The sequence below is a fragment of the Glycine max genome, chromosome 14 (genome assembly GCF_000004515.6).
Source record: "Glycine max cultivar Williams 82 chromosome 14, Glycine_max_v4.0, whole genome shotgun sequence".
In the NCBI taxonomy this organism is placed as follows: Eukaryota; Viridiplantae; Streptophyta; class Magnoliopsida; order Fabales; family Fabaceae; genus Glycine; species Glycine max.
In genome coordinates this window covers 1,450,732-1,474,315 of record NC_038250.2, presented here as the reverse complement: position 1 = coordinate 1,474,315, position 23,584 = coordinate 1,450,732, and the positions used below count along the sequence as shown (strand labels likewise).

The window sequence follows — 23,584 nt, the reverse complement described above, 5'->3', positions numbered from 1 at the left end:
AACAATAGAATGTGAATGATATACTATTTGGAGTAGGGTAATATCGTAGGAGACATTGATGACAATTTGAAACGAACAAACATACACAAGAAAACACGACTGACTATATGGTTGACTCTTTTTCAAACATGAGACGGTTCAAGAAAAAAAAATGAGTTTCATGATTCTCACACTCTATCAATCCTGGTCCACAAATGGCTATCGAGAATACATGATTTTCCTACCCTCGGGTCTAAGCCTCTTCCTTCAACGCAATCTTTCTCACTTTGGTATATTTGACTCATAACGCTCACTTAATTAGGTTCAAGAATTAAGGTTCCTTACTTAATACTAGCTGGGGGCCAATTGAATAAGCAAAACAGATCACTTCTCACTTTTGTAAACTTGTTCAAGCTTAAGGTTTAGTGGTTTACTCCTTATAGAAATTTCACCAAAAAGCTTAAACTTACTCGAGTCATCTATAACAAGAGTTAAGGTTAATTCAATAAATCCTAAAATAACTTTGATTCGACTACTAGTAAAGAGTGTCTCATCTTAATCTTAAATTTCTCCTCATCTCAAAATAATTTTTTATCCAAAAAGAATTTAAAGTCATTTGTCACCTAGACGGAACATACTTTAAGAATCATCATCATCTAACTAAAATACATAACAAAACTCTTAACACGAAACGTGTTATGATTATTAAATATTCGAATTGCTGTAAAACTACTGACAAGTATATGTTTTTTTAACACATTAAAAAACAAAAACAAATTAATAACATTCGCATAGTAATTTTGATGTTGTTTTTTTCTTTGTTAAGGGTATCCTCTTGTTGCTAAGACACATTTATTTAATTACTTCATTACTACCTTAATTTACATTGTTTTGTGCACCAGTTTTTACTTCCACCTTAATAATGGATATTAAAAAAAATATAAAGAGGTATTATATATTTATTAATTACTGTAGATTTTGAGTATAAGTAATTAAGTTGATAACATAAGTGTTATTTCGGGTTCCATAATCTTATCATTCTAAGAATTATACCAAAATATAATTATAACTTGTAAGTAATTGGTAAAGTTATGATGATAACTTGCTAAAAATATATAAAATAAAATGAATTATTTAAGGAGATTCAAAAAATATTTTAAGAATATTTCCTTGCATATTATAAATATAGTAAAGTGTAACAAAATATTCATTATTTAAGGATCATGTTAACGAATAAAGTAAGAATATTTTTAAAAAGATAACCTCAAAAAGTGAAATATATTCTCTCTCTTTTTTTTTAATAGTCAAGCATCTATCAAAATGTCATTTTAATTACTTAAATCAGAAAACAATAAATATTTGGATTCTAAGTAATCAATGCTTCAATATTTTATTTATATATTCAAAATATAATTAATAGTAGGCTTGATTACAAAAAAATGCATTTTTATTTTTCTCATTTCATTAAATCGATTCACTTATTTTTTTTTAAAAAAATTATTATTAAATCTCTTTATTTTTATCAAAATTTATCATCAATAAGAAAAATTGAATGTTAATTATCACATGTTTACATATAATTAATCATTTAAGAGATATTTATGTATTTAAAAAATATCATTATTAATAACTAAAGTGATTTATTATTTTTTTAATTTATCCTCATTAGTAGTAATTAATAGTAGTAATTAAGTACCTAATAATTATCTTTAAAATAATTACTCCAATCACAAAATATAAACTTCATCCACCCAAAATAACATTTATATTAACAAAATCCTTAATTCTCAGAATGAACAGCACAGACCAAATTAAACAAGGAGAATGAGAGATGCCTAAAATAAGTTAATGGTTAACATTTAATTTTTTTTTTCTTTGATAACGAATTTTAAGAGCTCTTATGGTAAATTAAAAATAGGGAAATTAATTTAGTAAAATAAGATAAATAAGAGTCTTTTTTTTTACGATCAAGCCTTAATATTATAAAAAAGATAAATATATCGGTGTATTTAAAACAAAAAAATAGATATTTTAATGATTTAAGCCAAATCAAAGGATTTTAAAATTAATTATTTTGATCCTCTAATCTTAAAAATTTAATGATTATAATATAATGAGAGTGGAATGTTAGCAACAAGACTGTATAAGAGAGACTTATTTTATACCCCCCACCACTGCAATCTGGAACCAAGTGCCTTTTGATTAAAACTCCCTACCACAAAATGAATTCTTTAGCATTGTGTTCCCTTTGCCTGTTTCTCATTGCTCAGTCTCCTTGGTTAACAAATGCTACAGTGTTTGGTGATGGTTCCGACCTAATTGGCCAGATTTGCAATGAAAACCCAGAGAAGAAGATTGAATGCACGAATATTCTAAGAGCAGATCCTACAGTCCTGGGTGCAAAAAATCTTCTTCAACTTTCGGAGGCAATCTTGAACTTGGCCGTGAATAAGACAGAAAAAGCTGAAGATTTTCTAAAGGGATTGGCGAACACAACAGATGTTCCGGCCATTGCAAATTGTGCACTTTATTATGAAAATGCGGTTGAACGCTTTATGAGTTCTTTGCAAGTGTTGAAACACCAAGATCTTGAAGTGGCTAACTATTTGGCCGCCATTGCTGGTGATGAACCATCGTCATGTGAGACAGAATTGAGTGCTGCACATATTGTTAACCATGCAATTTCTTCTGTTAACCACCAAACAAGTTTGCTTAGCTATATTGCATTCGTAGCCACAGGGAAACTTCTAACAGTCGTTGCACCTTTAATCTAAACTGTCTTAGTGCTCTAGCATCTTCTTTGCTGGAGAGTGATTAATAAAAATTAAATTTCAAGTTTTCTGCTATTTGTTTAATTACCATTATCTTTTCTTGTTTCGTCGTGCTTTTTATAATACTCAATTTTATCTGCTTAATAAGAAATAAATATAAAAAATGAAATAAAAGGATGAATACGTAAGAAAGGTTTAAATAGTCATAACGAGTTTATGATCATCATATATTTTGATGAAAATATTCATAAATAAAATATTTCATTTCAATTTTATGATTAAAAAAAATCACATGTTTTTGTCTTATTTACCTTTTATCAATTATATTATTTGTAACACAACACCAAAGAATATAACACCATCTCACAACTTTCATACATTTTGGTTCATTCTTTTACTCTGCTTGATTATTATTTTTATATCCAATGCTTTATTACTTGTCTGCCTATGTATTATTTTGCCGTATAGCTTTGTTTGTGGTCGAATGATTATAACCCTTTTTCCCGGTTGGAATGATGCGATTGATATAAATTAATTACCAATTGAATTTATGTTATGCAATTAGCATAAATTTTGTAAGATTTCTTAATTTGAATAGAAAAAAAATAGAGTTTAAAATAGTTTTATAAACTTTGAGTTATATTGATCTTATTATTTACCTCAATTACTATCATAGTACCACGGTCAATAAGTCACTTGCTTTTCAGATAGTATTCCCTAAATATTATACTTAGCAAATAAGCTCATATAACAAAGTGCATTATAAATGAGTGAAATAAATACCAAATATTAACTCTAAATCATTGTTTTTCCACTTCTGTTGCTGACATGGGTGCAACCCTAAATCAAATAAAATTTTAGTCTCTTGAGTTTTCAGTTCCACACTTCCACACGAACAAGAAGCTTCAGGAGGAAGTGGCGATAATCCCGTCGAAGAGGCTAAGGAACAAGATCGCGGGGTTCTCGACGGCATCTCCCTCACGCTCCAGGAGGAGGAGCGCAAGCACCGCATGGACTTCGTCCCCGCCCGATTGACGTCTCCGCCATCAACACCAACCACATCCAGGTCGACAAGGAAACCCATGACATGCTCCACTCCCTCGGTATCAACGACATCCCGGCATCAGGGTAATTTTGTCTTTAAATTTTTTATGAGACACATTTATGATACTGTTTTTTCCAAAGTATAATAAGTGGGGACCAACCATCATTTATGGCCAAAATGTATTTATATATTATGAAGAATTTGGTATCCAAAGGACCAAAAGAAAAAAACTATCATGTCAGTTCATGTCCCTACAACAACTAAACTTCTTTGATTCAGCATTAGAAACTTACAGTAAACTGAGCATGAACACCTCGAAGATTTTCTTGCTTCCATGTTTCAGGAAATACAAGATGAAAAAGACTTTGATTCACCTTGTTGAATTCCAATTATACAATCAAGGAAGCCCGGTAATACTTTTTCACCATATTCGATATCAAAATTAAAGCCTGCATATCTAATATAGGTTTAGAGGAAATATGTTCACAATGTACTACAAAAAAAAAAAAAGACTTCTATCACTTACAAGTTTATTATCATCCTTCAAGCACATCACCCGACCTTTACTTTCTTCAGAAGGAATACTTTAAACATTTGATTCATCTTGATCAATGGTTGTTGCTGAGATGTCAAGGACAACAACATCTCCAACCTGTGAACAGCAAAAAAAATGTAGCAGCTGGCTAATTTTGGGTTGGCTGGTCGAAATTATTAATACAAATATCAATTATCAAGATAATAAATACATACCAAAGGAAATAGTGTCTGTATGAGAGTTATTTATTAGTATAAGATAGTAAAGATACCATAAAAATTAATCAGTAAATATCCTCATTGTATCAGCCACAACTAAATATAAAACACATGCGTAAATCCATATAGTGTGTGCTTGCTTTATAGAACTTGGAAGTGTTATACCTAAAATGATTCATGAAAGTTTCAAATGAATAGAATTTCTAGTAAATAATCATATTAAAAAAATAAAAATAAAAAAGCAAATGGTTGTATGCCAGCAGACTGGTATAAATTAAATTTAGTCACCTGTAGCCCTGTCAGTAACCACTTTCAGAGCACCAATGGATTTATAACGCCTTCTAAATTCTTGTTCAGATGCTGTGTGAGCATCTATATCACTATCCATCTCAACAACAATCTTTAAATTTTTGTATGCATTATTATCGGGAATCCATTTGATTTCTGGTGCAATATCAACAAGGACATCATATCTGGAGATTGGAGAAGTTAAATAAATGAGAATAGTTGATATAATCAGCCTGTAGAAATCGTTGGCTTTGGCTGACATTCTGACAATATTAGCATTCTTCATGATAGTCTTCCTTTTCTCTATATTATGTCAGAATATAGTTTTAGTATTACAGATGCAGCAAAGGAAGAGAAAAATAACGAGTCTAAAGGAAAATATATTTCAAAAAGCTTAACCTATAGATTACCCAAGAGACCCAAGAGAAGAATATGTCTCCTCCATCTCAGAAAACTTAGTCACTATTCGTACTGATTCCTGCAAAGCCCTTCCAGTAACCTATAGACAAAGTTAATTATGAAATGCTCAAGTGTAAGATCAGAATAATACTTGATCTAATAATCCACTTTATTCAGTAATAACCTTGGACAAATGATCAGGAAATTATAAAGATTTTTTTTAATCTGTTGATCAGTATCAAGTCCTCAGATCAAAGGCATATCAGTGGCACAGATTTTAAATAAATTCACCATTAGATAGCACTGCTAAATATACTTATGTAATGAGGAAAGGTCATGAACCAATAAGCTTGTCTTTCAATAATGAAGTAAGATTTCAAGATCAGGGAATTATTAACAGATATAATTGCAAGTAAACGCAATGAATCCAAAAGTGTAAAAAGAACTAACACCAAGAGAAAAAAATAAGGATATCAAGAATAAGAAAATAGAAACTATATTGCAACATACCGATGTCATAGCATGTGAGAGTGTCCTCCTCAATATAGATTCAATAGTAGCCTTCTGAACATTTTGACTCCCAACGTAACTAATAAGAATGCTTTCTGGAACTTTCTTTCCAGGGCGAAATCCAGGGATCTGTTGACTTAAAACAACGGTAAATTAGCTCATAAAGATAACATGCAGCCCTTGGATGCTGAAACCTGGGATCCATGACAATCTCAAGTAAATTCATATATGATAGGATAGAGCACATCCCTTAATATTGTGAGGTTTAGTAACCCGAAATTTTCATTGAGAGGTTATAGTTTCAAATTTAGAAACTGGAAATCCTCCTGACCGAAAAAATAAAGTGTACCATATTCACAGACAACAATAATTTGATGCATATATTTTCTTTGAGCCAGAATATGAGAAAGACATTACATTATAATATTATATAATTATATAAAGCAAGTGTAACCCCATAGCTAGCACCTTTGCTTGCTTCATAAACTCTGCTATGACCCTCTTGTAACAATCCTCACATACCAATGATGGCACCTCCACATGCAATCTAACCTGCAAAGGGAAAGAGATGCAAAAGTACATATTCAGTGATGTGAATTCTGGTCCAGGATATATGCTCAATTGCTTACTATTATCTTATTTTCAAGGCTTTCTTTTGCAATTGATTAATAAGCTTGCATGGAATTTGAATCCTCCCCTATTGTTTAAGTAAAAGATATGAAAATTACAAACAACATAATTTTACATATTTCAATAAATATTTTTTTTAGAAAAATTCTTAATTAATGTTGAAAAACTAGTTAGTATTTATCTTATCTTTATTCCTATTAGGAGATGTGAAAAGACATGCAAAATAGAATGGAATGAAACGAAATGAGATTAGATGAGTTTTCAAAGATACGAAATGGTGAACTTGATGATGGGCACTTCGTTGACTCCATCGTTGACTGTGTTACCCTCCCACCACCATTCATGTTCTTTACATCCTCTAAGTAATCTACCGAATTATTAAATAAAATATTTTTTTATAAGCGAAAATTATTATTAGATGAAAGGAACCAGTGTACCGAATATGAGCTACACGAGTATCATTACAACAAAATCCTATACACCTAGGATTAGGATCAGAATGATGAGCACATTAAAATTATCATGTGACTGAGAGTCCTCACAGTCTATGACACCGCTAATACGGTTAAAAATACATTAATTAATTGTTTTAAAGCACATAGACACCTTTTTCTAAGCTGAAGAGAAGAGCGTAAATAGTAAAATATTGGCATAGGCAGGGAATGTCAGCACCTTCCAGGGATTGGCAGCAGGCTTGTGATGGCGGTTCCTTTGGCCCAATGCGTGACACATACCTGCCACATTTCAATCCAATTGCCTTATTATCACCGTATTCAAATGGAGTTGGTGTTGTTCCTAATATGCCTTCAGTTTCAGTTTCAGCTGAGATGCCGCCAAGCACCAACATTGCTAACACTGAGCTCCCTCTAACTCCCATCGTCACACTTAATTAATTTCAACTTCTTTCTAATAATCCAAAATCAACTTTGCTCACAAATAGGGTTCAGGACGGATTATTATGCTAATAACCCTACAATTGACATCACGTATTTATAGAAACAAAAGGAAGCCAATTTTTTAATAAAAAAAATAACTTGTGGCGTTAACCATCCAACTCCAAGTTAATTTCCTCATAGTTATTAAAATGTGATTAATTAAATAGATGACTTTCTTTATAACTTTACCTGAACCCATACGTTTCAATTTGGCATTCTTTTTCCTCCCTTCCTTTCTCACCTTTTCGACGGCCAATTTTATGAAGAAAAAAAGGTAACGTGATAAAATAATGGTATAAATATCCCTTATATCATTATAGGTAAATATCTTGTTTACTCATAACATATACCTATATTTTATTTTAGGCAAAATTGGAATAAAGGTACGTGCCCCAGAATCCAAATTCTTCTGTCTCCTGATGTTAACAATGTATATATAGCAGTCAAGTACAAATATTTTCTTCATTTAACTTTTTTTTCATCACGTGAGAATTAAAATTAATTTTTGTTTATCTACTTTTATCGATATGGGATGAGAAAAAAACGTTCGTATCCAGCTACAAAGTTTATTTTATATCCTGGGGGAAGTTCTATTTTTCTTTATTACTGACAAATTTGGATATGAGTTTATATATCTTTGATGAACCAATATTGAAATACTTCAATTTAAATTTTTTTATTTTCAAAATTTTATGTTTGGATAAAAAAAAGTTAAAATTATGAGGGTGAAAAAAATGAATAAAAAGAAAGAAAAGATATGATTGGTGTACTAGTTATACATGTTCCTCTACATTCTCAGGACCGAACGATGTTCTACAATCTCGAATCTTAAAGAAGAATATAAGAAGAAAATTTCAATTTCTCACATTTTAGAAGGAAATTGAAATTCCAAATTTTTAGTTGTTTAAAATTCTGTTTTAAAATTCCAAAATTTTAAATTCTTCATAAAAAGCATCCAAACAATGAATTTTAAATTACAAGAAATTCAAATTCTCTGATAAATTATTTTCCTCAATTAAAATCCTCTATCCAAACGCACTCTCTTATTTTATTAAACTCCCATTTTAATTAAGACACCCATTTAAATTCCTTGCATGGGCACGGCATTTGGTTTAAAGTTCTTTAATTGAGCTAAAATGCTAGTTGACGTCTATTTAAAGATTTATCTATATATATATATATATATATATAGATTTACTTCATTTAAATGTGTGTATGCAAGAAATATAATATTAGTTTTATGAATATAGTCAGCATAAGAATTTACTCATTATTGTCTTTGGATATACAAACTAATTAATTCTATAACAAATAAAAGTAAACAGTTTATCCTTCTTCTCACACGTTAGTTAGTGTACTTGGGATCATCTTTCTTAATATGTCAACCTTTTTAATGATGCAATAAATATATAAATTCCTTATCTTACTCTTTTATATTTTTTTCAAACGCAAAAAATCTTTTAAAATATCTTCAAGTGTCTTGCTTCTTTTATTTTTTGAATGTCCTGATATAATTTAGAATGTCAAAGAATGACAAAATTTGATTTAATATTAGGGAAAAAAATGACATGACTTGATATAACATCATGAAAAATAAAATTCTATTTGAGTTTTTCATAATTAGAATGGATCGATTAATTTGTTTAATTTCATGTAATTGAGAACAATCTCAACTTATTCTTTCCAAATTTTATAGTTTGTTCATGACTTCACAAGTAACCTTACATACATATTAGCACAAGAATCTACTCATTATTATCTTTGGGTATACAAACTAATTAATTTCATAACAAACAAAAGCAAAGAATTTAACCTTCTTCACACCCAAGTTGGTGTACTTGGGGCAACCCTTCTTCACATGTTAACCTTTTTACATGTGCACACTTAAATTCCTCATCTTGCTCTTTTATATTTTTTTCGAACAAGCACAATCTTTCATAATATTCGTAAGTGTCTTGCTTCTTTTATTTTTTGAATGATGTGATTTGATTTAAAGTGTTTTAAGAAAGAATAACTTAATTTGATGTAGCATTACAAATGACATAATTTTATATAGCGTCATGAAAAATAAAGTTCTATTTGAATATTTTATAGTCAGAATGAGTCGTTTTGTCTAATTCGATGAGATTTAGAGCAATCTTAAGTGATTCCTTCCAAACTTTACGGTTTGTACATGTAATTTTGGAATTTAAGTCATAATAAAGAATGGTCTAGTTCATACTATCATCACAAAATATCAACTTAGTTTGATCTAGCTAGCGTCATAAAAAATTAGGTCTTATTAAATTTTTTTAGTTAAAATAGGTTGATTTGTCCAATTTCATGCAATTGAGAACAATCTCAAGAGATTCCTTCCAAACATTATAGTTTGTACATGTAATTTTAAAAATTCATTAATTAATTTGAGTAGTGAAATTAAGGATAGTAACAACAACTAAAAAGAAAATAATAGACATAAAATGCACATTTAATCTTTAATTATGATAAATTCAAAATCCCAAATAAAATATTTAGCGCACAATTAATTTTCAATCTTTGAATTTAAAACACAAACTGCAAGTGATGTTTTTAGTCAATAAATATAGATAATTAATATATTATGTTAGTGGGATGATTTGAAATCATGAAACTATGGCCTCCTTATTACTCTAATCCCTATGTCCCTCCTCCCAGCCATGGGATCATCTTATACAAATAGTACTCTTAACATAGTTATAGTGATAAATCTTGTCAAACATTTATTGTAATTTGAACATTCTATTGTTTACATAAAAAACTTAATCCTAATAATTATCACACATGTACTATTGCATGCATCAAATTACATCTATTTTTGAACTAATTATAATTTGTATGAATAATAGTTTTAAATCAAATTTACATAAATTTAATCAAATTAACCCGCGTTAACTTTTATATATATATATATATATATATATATATATATATATATATTCAATTATTCGAAAGAAATACTAAATACCTTAAACTAGGAGGTCTTAATACACAAGTTTATCGTTTATATATGTGCAAACCCAAAAAAATTATGTATATTTCATCACTTAACTTACATGACCGCCTAACAGTCCTTGGGTGAGAGAAATATTTCAGAAATTGTTTTTAACTTCAACCCTCAAATCTTTACGTACATACAGGTTGATTACAAAAATAAAATTTCAATCTTATCAATGATGTCCTGATTAGCCGTATAATCAAGAAAACAAATAACGTTGACTACAATCACAAATCTGTCATATTCTAATTCGTAAATACTTTGATGCGTGGTATGTTAGCTTCAATAAAAAAATGTTAAGAGTGCGTTTGAATAGAGAATTTTAACCGAGAAAAGTAATTTATCAGAGAATTTGAATTTCTGTAAATTAGAATTCATTGTTTGGATACTTTTTATGAAGAATTTAAAATTTTGAAATTTTAAACAACTAAAAATCTACAATTTCAATTTCCTTCTAAAAGGTGAAAAATTAAATTTTTTTTATAATCTTTTTCATCTGAGCTCCTAAAACATCGATCTGGTGTGAATATAGATGAACACGTATAACTAGCACATCAATTATATTTTCTTTTCTTTTTCATTCATTTTTTTCATTCTCATAATTTTAATTTTTTTTATCCAAACACAAAATTTTGAAAATAAAAGAATAAAAGAATTTCAATTGAAGTATTTGAAATTCTTAAAATTTAAAATTTCTCAAAATTTTAAATTTCTTCCTCCAAACACATTCTAAAAGTTATTGATATAAGAACAGTGCTATACCGTACGAAAAACAAAAACACTAAATGCACGAATCAGTTAATTTAACTCCGATTTAGGTATTATAATTTGTAGTCACGTATATTTGTGTGGACTCATACAATGAAATTCTCGGAACATTTAGTATTTTCCATGGGATATTATTGTCTCAGCAAACATCATTTGATGAAAGAAATGGAAAGTAACTATTATTGGCACTGTAGCAGCAACGTGAATAACCAGTGGTTTTTTAAACTCTACCCAAAGCAAAGAAAAACAAGAATAAAATGAATTAAGACTAAAAAAAATAAAGTCACGTGAATGTTGTAAATAGACATGGAAAAATGAAAGCAGCGTCACTAATAAGAGAAATAATTTTAAACAAGCAGTATAACTTAATGAAAGTGATATTTAACATAGCTAGAGGTGTCAGCTAATATGTAGGGAACTGATGGTCCACATTGTGGGCCCAAGATTCTAAGCCACCAACAATATCCTTGGCAGAAGTGAAACCCATTTTGTGAAGATACTGAACAGCCCTTTGAGAATCATTTCCCCTTCTACATACTACATACAATTGTGCACTTGACCCAGAAACTGCACCACTTTCCTCTTCCTCTTTCTTCAAAGCTGATGATACTTCAGGCAGCCTAGCCTCTAATGTTGAGAGTGGAATGTTCAGAGACTTTGGTAGAGATGCAATCTTGAAATGGTGTGCTGGTCTAACATCAACCAGCACATGAGGTCCCTTCTTAATAATTACTTCACTGTACTCCTTGCTGCTGATTCTTGATTCTCTGGGAAGTAGATTTAACTTCAAAGGAGGCTGCATATGAATGCAATGGAATGCATTAATGACATGGTAAATCTCAAAATATTATATACTGGGAGACAATTTAGTAGTCTTTTGGGAGGAATTTTATCTCCAGCAATCTCATCCAATACAAAGTGCAAATGAAAAATATACCCAACTAATCCTTAAACAATTTCATCTAAATACAAAGGAGGTGAAAGGCAAGAAAAAAAGAAATCATACCACACGCAAGGGAGTCTGAGTGAACTTCTCATAATCAAATTCTCGGAATTGCTGTTGGGTAAATGTTGCATTTTCTCCACAAGCTTCACACTGCATAGACCTTCCTCTAATTTTGACCTGTGCAATAAAAAAAGTATAATCAGTAACTAATAAATAAGATCTTGCTATGGTATCATGCTCAAAAAACCATAATATAATTTTTTTACTTTGAGACAGCATAATTACAAATATGATTTGGAACTGTATATATTACAAGTCTCCGTTTAATTTGGGATAGCCAGTTTGTTAAGCAATTTGATATTAGAATTATAAAGAAAATGATTGGTCTGCATGACAATTATTATTAGTAACAGAAAAATTGGTGTGAATATGAGAATCACTCAATAGTAATGTCAATCAATTCCTCTAAGGAGTATCCTCAAGTAGGAAAACCTTTATCCTAATAGTTCCAATCCCACTAGGATACAAAACCCTAACTTGTCATCCAGATAGTTTATTGAAATAAAATCCTAATTTATAAGAAATCCTAAACATTCAAACAATTATGTGATGCCCCACTTGTAAAATCCTAATAGACATTTTGGAGTTCTTAACATACAATACGAATCCGTCCAGACAATGCATCCAAGAGAAGCATCCTTCCTGAGAGTGGCTCACCAACAGAAGCTGCAATCTTAATAGCCTCAAGAGCTTGGAGACAGCCAATTATACCAGGAACTGAAAATGATCAGAGCCAATGTCAGAAAAACAGAAAACTAGCAATAGCAGAACAAAAAAACACAAAGGTACTAGTGAGAAGTAATGCAAGTTGAACAATAAATATTCATAATAACTGACACGAATGATAAAATGTCCAGCATCCAGTAATCACAGTTTAGCTAAACGAATTATAAATGAAACAACTTAAAACATTCCAAACAAATTGAATTTTTAGCCAATAAGTCTTACTAAAGAGTACACTCTCCAGTAAACTAAGAATTTCTTATAGTTTACAAAAACCTCCTTTTGAGTAAAACTTGGTTGCTTAAAACATAGATATTTCCACGTTTGTAGAGACAGTTTTGCAAAAGGAATCAAACAATCAGACTCATTTTTTGTTGTCACTAATAGTTATAGTACATATTACTAAAAGTCCATGACTGAACTTCACAATGAAAACAGGAGAGCAGAAGAATTTAGTCTTATGGTTCACATTGTTCATGCTTATGTAAATGTCTCGCAGACTAGCAATGAGAAGTAAAACTGATGCAGTTCACAAAGACAGTAGTAATTTTACCTACTCCTAGAACTCCACCCTCAGCACAACTTTGGCATGCTGTTCTAGGTGGTGGAGTTGGAAAGAGGCATCGATAGCAAGGACCACCATTGTAATTGTAGACAGTAAGCTGCAGTAAAAGTTTCCATAGTTAATCCTCAAATTATGTGATATAATCAAGCACACAGGAGTACTTGTCGCTCTATGAAGCATTATTCAACTTAAATGCTGGGAAAAAAAATAATTAGACATATACCTGCCCTTCCAATCCCAGTGCAGCACCTGATACAAGAGGCTGCATCACAGGAAAACAGTTAATGTAAAAAATTGCATTAGTAACTTAAGTTTTCCCATAAATCATACTATGTACATAAGTATAAAAAATAAGATAAATATAAGAACCAAAAACGAAATTGTTTAACTGAATGAAATATAAGAAAACCATATAATTGTAACTTTTCAAATTTATAAAAAACTGATGTCTACAGGGAGCAATTGCACTAAGATTTTGGAGATAACTCATATGGCACATACACACTGAAATATTTTATAGGCATCATGCACATAGGAGCACGCATAACTTCCTTTTTGTTGAATTAATGTAGATATCTTATGCATTGATGAACCAAAACATAAAAAATAATGCTGACTTAGAAAGTGTATTCATGGAGGAACCAAAAAATTAAAGCAACAAGTGAAAAGGCCCATGTAACATTAATTCAAATGGTCACAATCTGTTCATACATCAAAACATTAAGATTTACCTTTCCTAGAACCACACAGCAATCACTGATCAAGTATCGGGTAGGAGCATTATCTGTTGCATCTACTATTATATCATATCTACCAAATTCACATAATTATAAAAAAAATGGTCAGTGGTAATATAAAAAATGAAATGAAAAAGGTTAAGTATAGAAGAAAGAGGCCTCAAGCAAAAAGAAAAATCAATCTTATAATAGAAATTATACTTGCTGAGAATTTCCAAAGCGTTGGAAGTCTGCAAAGCTTCTTCATGTTCCACAACTTGAATAGTGGAGTTGATCCTAATATTCAAAATATCTTAGTTCCAAGAAAAATGATGATACTAATATTACAATAACAAACATTTGAAAAAGAAAATTTCTCATGGGATTTTATTTGCAGTTTGTCAACAAAAATTGATGTGATGAATAGTTGGTGAAAGAGTAACCTACGAGCCACAAGCAGCAGCGGCAGATTTCACTTTTGGCTTACCAACATATGCTTCCGTGTGGATAACCTGAAATAAAGCACCAACTTGTCCAAATTAATAAAAATAGTGAAGTTAATTCAAAAAATCTGTAAACGAACACAAACACAGAAGCAAGACGCATATTAACACTTTGTACTCGCAAAAGTGCAAACGCCCAAAGGCTGATGCCAGACACAAGCACAACAATACACAATGTATGTGTTGCACCTGCTATGCCAAAAGAGGGTGGGAAGGTAAAACAGATAATACAATACCTGCCTATGCATATTATTCAGCTCAACCACGTCATGGTCAATAACACCAAGCATATAGACAGAGGTCCTATTTTTATTATTTTATAAAAAGAAATTCTATTTTATTCTCTATAAAATGAATAAATAAAATACATTTTTTATTTTCTCTAAAATCATTATTTTAATTAATAAAATTATTTTTTCTTATTTATTTAATTATAAAAACCTCATCATTTTTCTAAAACTCTATTTATTTATATTTTTCACTAAAAAATCTTTTTAATTTATTTACGAAAAATGAAATATTACAATTCCACCACCTTAAAAGAAGTTTCTTCCCTAAAACTTTGCCAAAAGATCAATGAGAGAGAGATTACACATCTAGTTCTCAATACCAAGTAGTGGTTTTTATCACAAGACTCATATGTTCTTAGCAACTAAATCTGGCAATCCTCGTTTACTCAATGACAGTATTTCATAAGTTATGTTTTTGTATGAGAGTGACATCTCAACAACAATAGAATGTGAATGATATACTATTTGGAGTAGGGCAATTTCGTAGGAGACATTGATGACAATTTGAAACGAACAAACATACACAAGAAAACATGACTGACTACATGGTTGACTCTTTTTCAAACATGAGACGGTTCAAGAAAAAAAAAATGAGTTTCATGATTCTCACTTTGGTATATTTGACTCATAACGCTCACTTAATTAGGTTCAAGAATTAAGGTTCCTTACTTAATACTAACTGGGGGCTAATTGAATAAACAAAACAGATCACTTCTCACTTTTGTAAACTTGTTCAAGCTTAAGGTTTAGTGGTTTACTCCTTATAGGAATTTCACCAAAAAGTTTAAACTTACTCGAGTCATCTATAACAAGAGTTAAGGTTAATTCAATAAATCCTAAAATAACTTTGATTCGACTACTAGTAAAGGGTGTCTCATCTTAATCTTAAGTTTCTCCTCATCTCAAAATAATTTTTTATCCAAAAAGGATTTAAAGTCATCTCTCACCTAGAGATAGCATACTCTAAGAATCATCATCATTTAACTAAAATACATAATAAAACTCTTAACACGAAACGTGTTATGATTATTAAATATTCGAATTGCTGTAGAACTACTGACAAGTATATGATTTTTTAACACATTAAAAAACAAAAACAAATTAATAACATTCGCATAGTAATTTTGATTGTTGTTTTTTTCATTGTTAAGGGTATCCTCTTGTTGCTAAGACACATTTATTTAATTACTTCATTACTACCTTAATTTACATTGTTTTGGGCACCAGTTTTTACTTCCACCTTAATAATGGATATTAAAAAAAATATAAAGAGGTATTATATATTTATTAATTACTGTAGATTTTGAGTATAAGTAATTAAGTTGATAACATAAGTGTTATTTCGGGTTCCATAATCTTATCATTCTAAGAATTATACCAAAATATAATTATAACTTGTAAGTAATTAGTAAAGTTATGATGATAACTTGCTAAAAATATATAAAATAAAATGAATTATTTAACGAGATTCAAAAAATATTTTAAGAATATTTCCTTGCATATTATAAATATAGTAAAGTGTAACAAAATATTCATTATTTAAGGATCATGTTAACGAATAAAGTAAGAATATTTTTAAAAAGATAACCTCAAAAAGTGAAATATATTCTCTCTCTTTTTTTAATAGTCAAGCATCTATCAAAATGTCATTTTAATTACTTAAATCAGAAAACAATAAATATTTGGATTCTAAGTAATCAATGCTTCAATATTTTATTTATATATTCAAAATATAATTAATAGTAGGCTTGATTACAAAAAAATGCATTTTTATTTTTCTCATTTCATTAAATCGATTCACTTATTTTTTTTAAAAAATTATTATTAAATCTCTTTATTTTTATCAAAATTTATCATCAATAAGAAAAATTGAATGTTAATTATCACATGTTTACATATAATTAATCATTTAAGAGATATTTATGTGTTTAAAAAATATCATTATTAATAACTAAAGTGATTTATTATTTTTTTAATTTATCCTCATTAGTAGTAATTAATAGTAGTAATTAAGTAACTAATAATTATCTTAAAATAATTACTCCAATCACAAAATATAAACTTCATCCACCCAAAATAACATTTATATTAACAAAATCCTTAATTCTCAGAATGAACAGCACAGACCAAATTAAACAAGGAGAATGAGAGATGCCTAAAATAAGTTAATGGTTAACATTTAATTTTTTTTTCTTTGATAACCCGATATGAATTTTAAGAGCTCTTATGGTAAATTAAAAATAGGGAAATAATTTAGTAAAATAAGATAAATAAGAGTCTTTTTTTTACGATCAAGCCTTAATATTATAAAAAAGATAAATATATCGGTGTAATTAAAACAAAAAAATAGATATTTTAATGATTTAAGCCAAATCAAAGGATTTTAAAATTAATTATTTTGATCCTCTAATCTTAAAAATTTAATGATTATAATATAATGAGAGTGGAATGTTAGCAACAAGACTGTATAAGAGAGACTTATTTTATACCCCCCACCACTGCAATCTGGAACCAAGTGCCTTTTGATTAAAACTCCCTACCACAAAATGAATTCTTTAGCATTGTGTTCCCTTTGCCTGTTTCTCATTGCTCAGTCTCCTTGGTTAACAAATGCTACAGTGTTTGGTGATGGTTCCGACCTAATTGGCCAGATTTGCAATGAAAACCAGAGAAGAAGATTGAATGCACGAATATTCTAAGAGCAGATCCTACAGTCCTGGGTGCAAAAAATCTTCTTCAACTTTCGGAGGCAATCTTGAACTTGGCCGTGAATAAGACAGAAAAAGCTGAAGATTTTCTAAAGGGATTGGCGAACACAACAGATGTTCCGGCCATTGCAAATTGTGCACTTTATTATGAAAATGCGGTTGAACGCTTTATGAATTCTTTGCAAAGTTGAAATGCCAAGATCTTAAGTGGCTAACTATTTGGCCGCCATTGCTGGTGATGAACCATCGTCATGTGAGACAGAATTGAGTGCTGCACATATTGTTAACCATGCAATTTCTGCTGTTAACCACCAAACAAGTTTGCTTAGCTATATTGCATTCGTAGCCACAGGGAAACTGTCTTAGTGCTCTAGCATCTTCTTTGCGGGAGAGTGATTAATAAAAATTAAATTCCAAGTTTTCTGCTATTTGTTTAATTACCATTATCTTTTCTTGTTTCGTCGTGCTTTTTATAATACTCAATTTTATCTGCTTAATAAGAAATAAATATAAAAAATGAAATCAAAGGATGAATACGTAAGGTTTAAATAGTCATAATGAGTTTATGATTATCATATATTTTGATGAAAATATTCATAAATAAAATATTTCATTTCAATTTTATGATTAAAAAAAATCACATGTTTTTGTCTTATTTACCTTTTATCAATTATATTATTTGTAACACAACACCAAAGAATATAACACCATCTCACAACTTTCATACATTTTGGTTCATTCTTTTACTCTGCTTGATTATTATTTTTATATCCAATGCTTTATTACTTGTCTGCCTATGTATTATTTTGCCGTATAGCTTTGTTTGTGGTCGAATGATTATAACCCTTTTTCCCGGTTGGAATGATGCGATTGATATAAATTAATTACCAATTGAATTTATGTTATGCAATTAGCATAAATTTTGTAAGATTTCTTAATTTGAATAGAAAAAAAAAATAGAGTTTAAAATAGTTTTATAAACTTTGAGTTATATTGATCTTATTATTTACCTCAATTACTATCATAGTACCACGGTCAATAAGTCACTTGCTTTTCAGATAGTATTCCCTAAATATTATACTTAGCAAATAAGCTCATATAACAAAGTGCATTATAAATGAGTGAAATAAATACCAAATATTAACTCTAAATCATTGTTTTTCCACTTCTGTTGCTGACATGGGTGCAACCCTAAATCAAATAAAATTTTAGTCTCTTGAGTTTTCAGTTCCACACTTCCACACGAACAAGAAGCTTCTGGAGGAAGTGGCGATAATCCCGTCGAAGAGGCTAAGGAACAAGATCGCGGGGTTCTCGACGGCATCTCCCTCATGCTCCAGGAGGAGGAGCGCAAGCGCCGCATGGACTTCGTCCCCGCCCGATTGACGTCTCCGCCATCAACACCAACCACATCCAGGTCGACAAGGAAACCCATGACATGCTCCACTCCCTCGGTATCAACGACATCCCGGCATCACCCTCTTTTATAAATCCAAGACATATGGCCAAGACAATAAGTGTATCATAAGGAGATGAAAAAGCACCATAAATTGTACGAGACATATGGCCAAAATGTATTTATATATTATGAAGAATTTGGTATCCAAAGGACCAAAAGAAAAAAACTATCATGTCAGTTCATGTCCCTACAACAACTAAACTTCTTTGATTCAGCATTAGAAACTTACAGTAAACTGAGCATGAACACCTCGAAGATTTTCTTGCTTCCATGTTTCAGGAAATACAAGATGAAAAAGACTTTGATTCACCTTGTTGAATTCCAATTATACAATCAAGGAAACCCGGTAATACTTTTTCACCATATTCTGTATCAAAATTAAAGCCTGCATATCTAATATAGGTTTAGAGGAAATATGTTCACTTATCAGTTTATTATCATCCTTCAAGCACATCACCCGACCTTTACTTTCTTCAGAAGGAATACTTTTAACATTTGATTCATCTTGATCAATGGTTGTTGCTGCGATGTCAAGGACAACAACATCTCCAACCTGTGAACAAAAAAAAATTGTAGCAGCTGGCTAATTTTGGGTAGACTGGTCGAAATTATTAATACAGATATCAATTATCAAGATAATAAATACATACCAAAGGAAATAGTGTCTGTATGAGAGTTATTTATTAGTATAAGATAGTAAAGATACCATAAAAATTAATCAGTAAATATCTTCATTGTATCAGCCACAACTAAATATAAAGCACATGCGTAAATCCATATAGTGTGTCCTTGCTTTATAGAACTTGGAAGTGTTATACCTAAAATGATTCATGAAAGTTTCAAATGAATAGAATTTCGAGTAAATAATCATATTAAAAAAATAAAAATAAAAAAGCAAATGGTTGTATGCCAGCAGACTGGTATAAATTAAATTTAGTCACCTTTAGCCCTGTCAGTAACCACTTTCAGAGCACCAATGGATTTATAACGCCTTCTAAATTCTTGTTCAGATGCTGTGTGAGCATCTATATCACTATCCATCTCAACAACAATCTTTAAATTTTTGTATGCATTATTATCGGGAATCCATTTGATTTCTGGTGCAATATCAACAAGGACATCATATCTGGAGATCGGAGAAGTTAAATAAATGAGAATAGTTAATATAATCAGCCTGTAGAAATCGTTGGCTTTGGCTGACATTCTGACAATATTAGCATTCTTCATGATAGTCTTCCTTTTCTCTATATTATGTCAGAATATAGTTTTAGTATTACAGATGCAGCAAAGGAAGAGAAAAATAACGAGTCTAAAGGAAAATATATTTCAAAAAGCTTAACCTATAGATTACCCAAGAGACCCAAGAGAAGAATATGTCTCCTCCATCTCAGAAAACTTAGTCACTATTCGTACTGATTCCTGCAAAGCCCTTCCAGTAACCTATAGACAAAGTTAATTCTGAAATGCTCAAGTGTAAGATCAGAATAATACTTGATCTAATAATCCACTTTATTCAGTAATAACCTTGGACAAATGATCAGGAAATTATAAAGATTTTTTTTAATCTGTTGATCAGTATCAAGTCCTCAGATCAAAGGCATATCAGTGGCACAGATTTTAAATAAATTCACCATTAGATAGCACTGCTAAATATACTTATGTAATGAGGAAAGGTCATGAACCAATAAGCTTGTCTTTCAATAATGAAGTAAGATTTCAAGATCAGGGAATTATTAACAGATATAATTGCAAGTAAACGCAATGAATCCAATAGTGTAAAAAGAACTAACACCAAGAGAAAAAAATAAGGATATCAAAAATAAGAAAATAGAAACTATATTGCAACATACCGATGTCATAGCATGTGAGAGTGTCCTCCTCAATATAGATTCAATAGTAGCCTTCTGAACATTTTGACTCCCAACATAACTAATAAGAATGCTTTCTGGAACTTTCTTTCCAGGGCGAAATCCAGGGATCTGTAGACTTAAAACAACGGTAAATTAGCTCACACAACCGTGAACCAAGTTAGGCGCATATATATATATATATATATATATAATCATTTTTTTACATATATTTTTCATGTTAATCATCTTTAAATGCTAATATTTTTTTATTTATTCCTTCATATACTTGTATTTATTTAAAACATTGAGACTTATTTTAAATAAAATATTTTATAAAACTCCAAAAATACTTTTTAAATCAATTAATTAAAATCATCAATTTTATGATAGATAATCATTTATGATTTATGATTTACGTAATATTTACATTGTAAGTATATTTTAATTAAAATTTTATTCACATTATTAAACAACAATTGCATATGCCTAATGTTTTAAAGATATTTAACTACAAAGAAAATTATTTTACTCGGTTTCTCTTTTTTTAAGTAAAAAAAGTTTAAACTAAAAAATAGATTAACCTATAGCAAAACACATCAAATATTTGGATTCTTGAATAATAAATAGGAATTCCTTGAGATCCAAATCTATATCAACTTCTTTCCCGTCACACAATTCACCATTGACATACTTCCGTGCTTCATTTGCATTTTGTATGAATTTACTATTGTGGTACAAAATAAGACCGATTTCATCATATTGTATTTTTATAAATAGAGAACAAAAAAAAATTAGAATAAAGAAAAGAAGACAAATTTCATAACCGAGAAGATAAGAAAAGAAGTTTGAGAATAAAGAAAAGAACAAAAGAGAAGATGTTTGATAACAAAGGTCAGATGGACAATGACCATCACAAAAAATGCAACGGTGTTAATTGGTATTCATGAGCTTTTATTGCAAAGTAACTCTAATTTACGGTTTTTTTTGTTAAGATTGTAAATATTTTCATTCTTGTATGAATTTATAAAGTAGAAACTCCATTTTTGTGAACTAATGTTGAAATGTTGCTGAAGAACTCACTTAGCAGGACAGATTGGCTAAGTGAGTCTCATTCGCTTAGCGAAGCAACCAACTTGCTGAGCAAATGCAAAACCCTAGAAGATGTTAAGCTAGAGAGCAACGGACAATCAGCTCGCCCAGCGAGGACATTGTCTCTACTCGCGCTTAGCGTGCCCAGACTCGCTTAGCGGATATTCACTTACTCTCGCTCAGCGAAACATGCTCGCTGAGCACGCCTTCATGTGCTGAGAAGTCCAAGATCCCTTAAAACACTGAGTTGGTGAAAAATGAGAAGACACCAAGCTTTTACTACGTGAAATAGAAGGAAGAAGGCACTTAGGCTGGAGAGAAGACATTTTCTTCATCCTTTACCATTTTCTTTCATGTTATTCCACAATACCCACGATTCATCACATATTTCATTTATAGACACTGCTTATGAATTATATAATATCCACGACCCCACACTTGTGTTTTAAACATGTTCAACATATTGCACTATAATTTAACATTGGTTCTTAAATAGGAAACCTACATTTTCTCTTTAACATAGTACATAAACATTTTCTCAATACCAACACTGGTTGGGTTATTGTACAATTCACAACTACAACATATTTATTGTCACATAAGTGTTAAACAACACATTTATTTACAACCAAATATCATGTCCGCAATTTAACATCTCATAATGTCGCAATCAATCATCTCATGTTTACATGTATCTCGTAAATTGACACATTTCACTTTGTACTACTCAATCTCCATAATAATATTATAATGTCACTATAATAATTTATTACACCTAATAACTCATATACACATCACACGGTAATCATATTTGCATGATACAAAACATACATACATACATACATACATACATACATACATACATACATATATATATATATATATAGTAAATCAAGCTACACTATTTTTAATCAAAAATTTTTTATAACAATTAATTTAATATTACATCAAAAGAAATTATCACTTGACATTTATCTTACAACTTTCTTTAATTTATTTTAGTGTTACAATAAATATATACACATAACATGTTGATCATCGTCGTGAAAAAATTAAAACAAGATAATAATTTGTATAAAATAAGTCATTGAATAATATTACTTGGAATATATTTCACGTTAATCAAAAGAACTCAAATTTTTTAAGTGTTCACACTCAATCCAAAAACACATCAATTTCACAACAATTTCTCATTGGAACATCAACTGGTTCATCAAACGTATATAATTCACAGTTATAATTATAAGGATAGAATAAAAAATTGCAGAAACACCCAAAAAATCCATTTAATTGATAATCTAAGGATCCCTACACATGTTCTCACTATTCCTCAATTGTGAATAACTCATCACTTACCTTGATGTAGTCGCTCAAGCGTTCTTCGTTATCAATTGTGGCATATTTGGTGCTCTCTAGAGCTCCTCCTTCAATTGCTCTGTTAGGGTTCTCAAACGTTAAGGAGAAGGAGAATGGATTGAAGTCTCGATTCCATGGTCCTACGTGCAATGCATCTTTCTCCCTCCACGGACATTTTTCTTCAAATCCCAACGGTAAAGACGTAGGGAAATGATTCGCCAACCCCAT

General features: G+C 30.2%; 3 protein-coding genes across 3 annotated transcripts; all 3 read right to left on the bottom strand.

Moving 5' to 3' along the window:
• Positions 1-4,381: 4,381 nt before the first annotated feature.
• LOC100789582 (trigger factor-like protein TIG, Chloroplastic) lies at positions 4,382-7,252 on the bottom strand. The gene is made up of 6 exons (XM_041009367.1): positions 6,974-7,252; positions 6,214-6,297; positions 5,746-5,874; positions 5,247-5,335; positions 4,856-5,021; positions 4,382-4,447 (listed from the first exon to the last, which is right to left on the bottom strand). Exons 1-6 carry the CDS (start codon positions 7,250-7,252, stop codon positions 4,382-4,384), a joined length of 813 nt encoding a protein of 270 aa, XP_040865301.1.
• Positions 7,253-11,332: 4,080 nt separating this feature from the next.
• LOC100789046 (adenylyltransferase and sulfurtransferase MOCS3) lies at positions 11,333-19,037 on the bottom strand. Its single transcript, XM_041009366.1, has 10 exons — positions 18,851-19,037; positions 14,723-14,793; positions 14,549-14,613; positions 14,324-14,398; positions 14,117-14,195; positions 13,609-13,647; positions 13,374-13,482; positions 12,696-12,814; positions 12,098-12,214; positions 11,333-11,887 (listed from the first exon to the last, which is right to left on the bottom strand). The coding sequence occupies exons 1-10, from the start codon at positions 19,035-19,037 to the stop codon at positions 11,495-11,497; spliced, it is 1,254 nt and encodes a 417-aa protein (XP_040865300.1). The 3' UTR covers positions 11,333-11,494.
• Positions 19,038-19,994: 957 nt separating this feature from the next.
• On the bottom strand, positions 19,995-23,584 carry LOC102668096 (trigger factor-like protein TIG, Chloroplastic). Its single transcript, XM_014766642.2, has 6 exons — positions 23,357-23,584; positions 23,201-23,205; positions 22,506-22,577; positions 20,912-21,047; positions 20,413-20,501; positions 19,995-20,187 (listed from the first exon to the last, which is right to left on the bottom strand). The coding sequence occupies exons 1-6, from the start codon at positions 23,582-23,584 to the stop codon at positions 19,995-19,997; spliced, it is 723 nt and encodes a 240-aa protein (XP_014622128.1).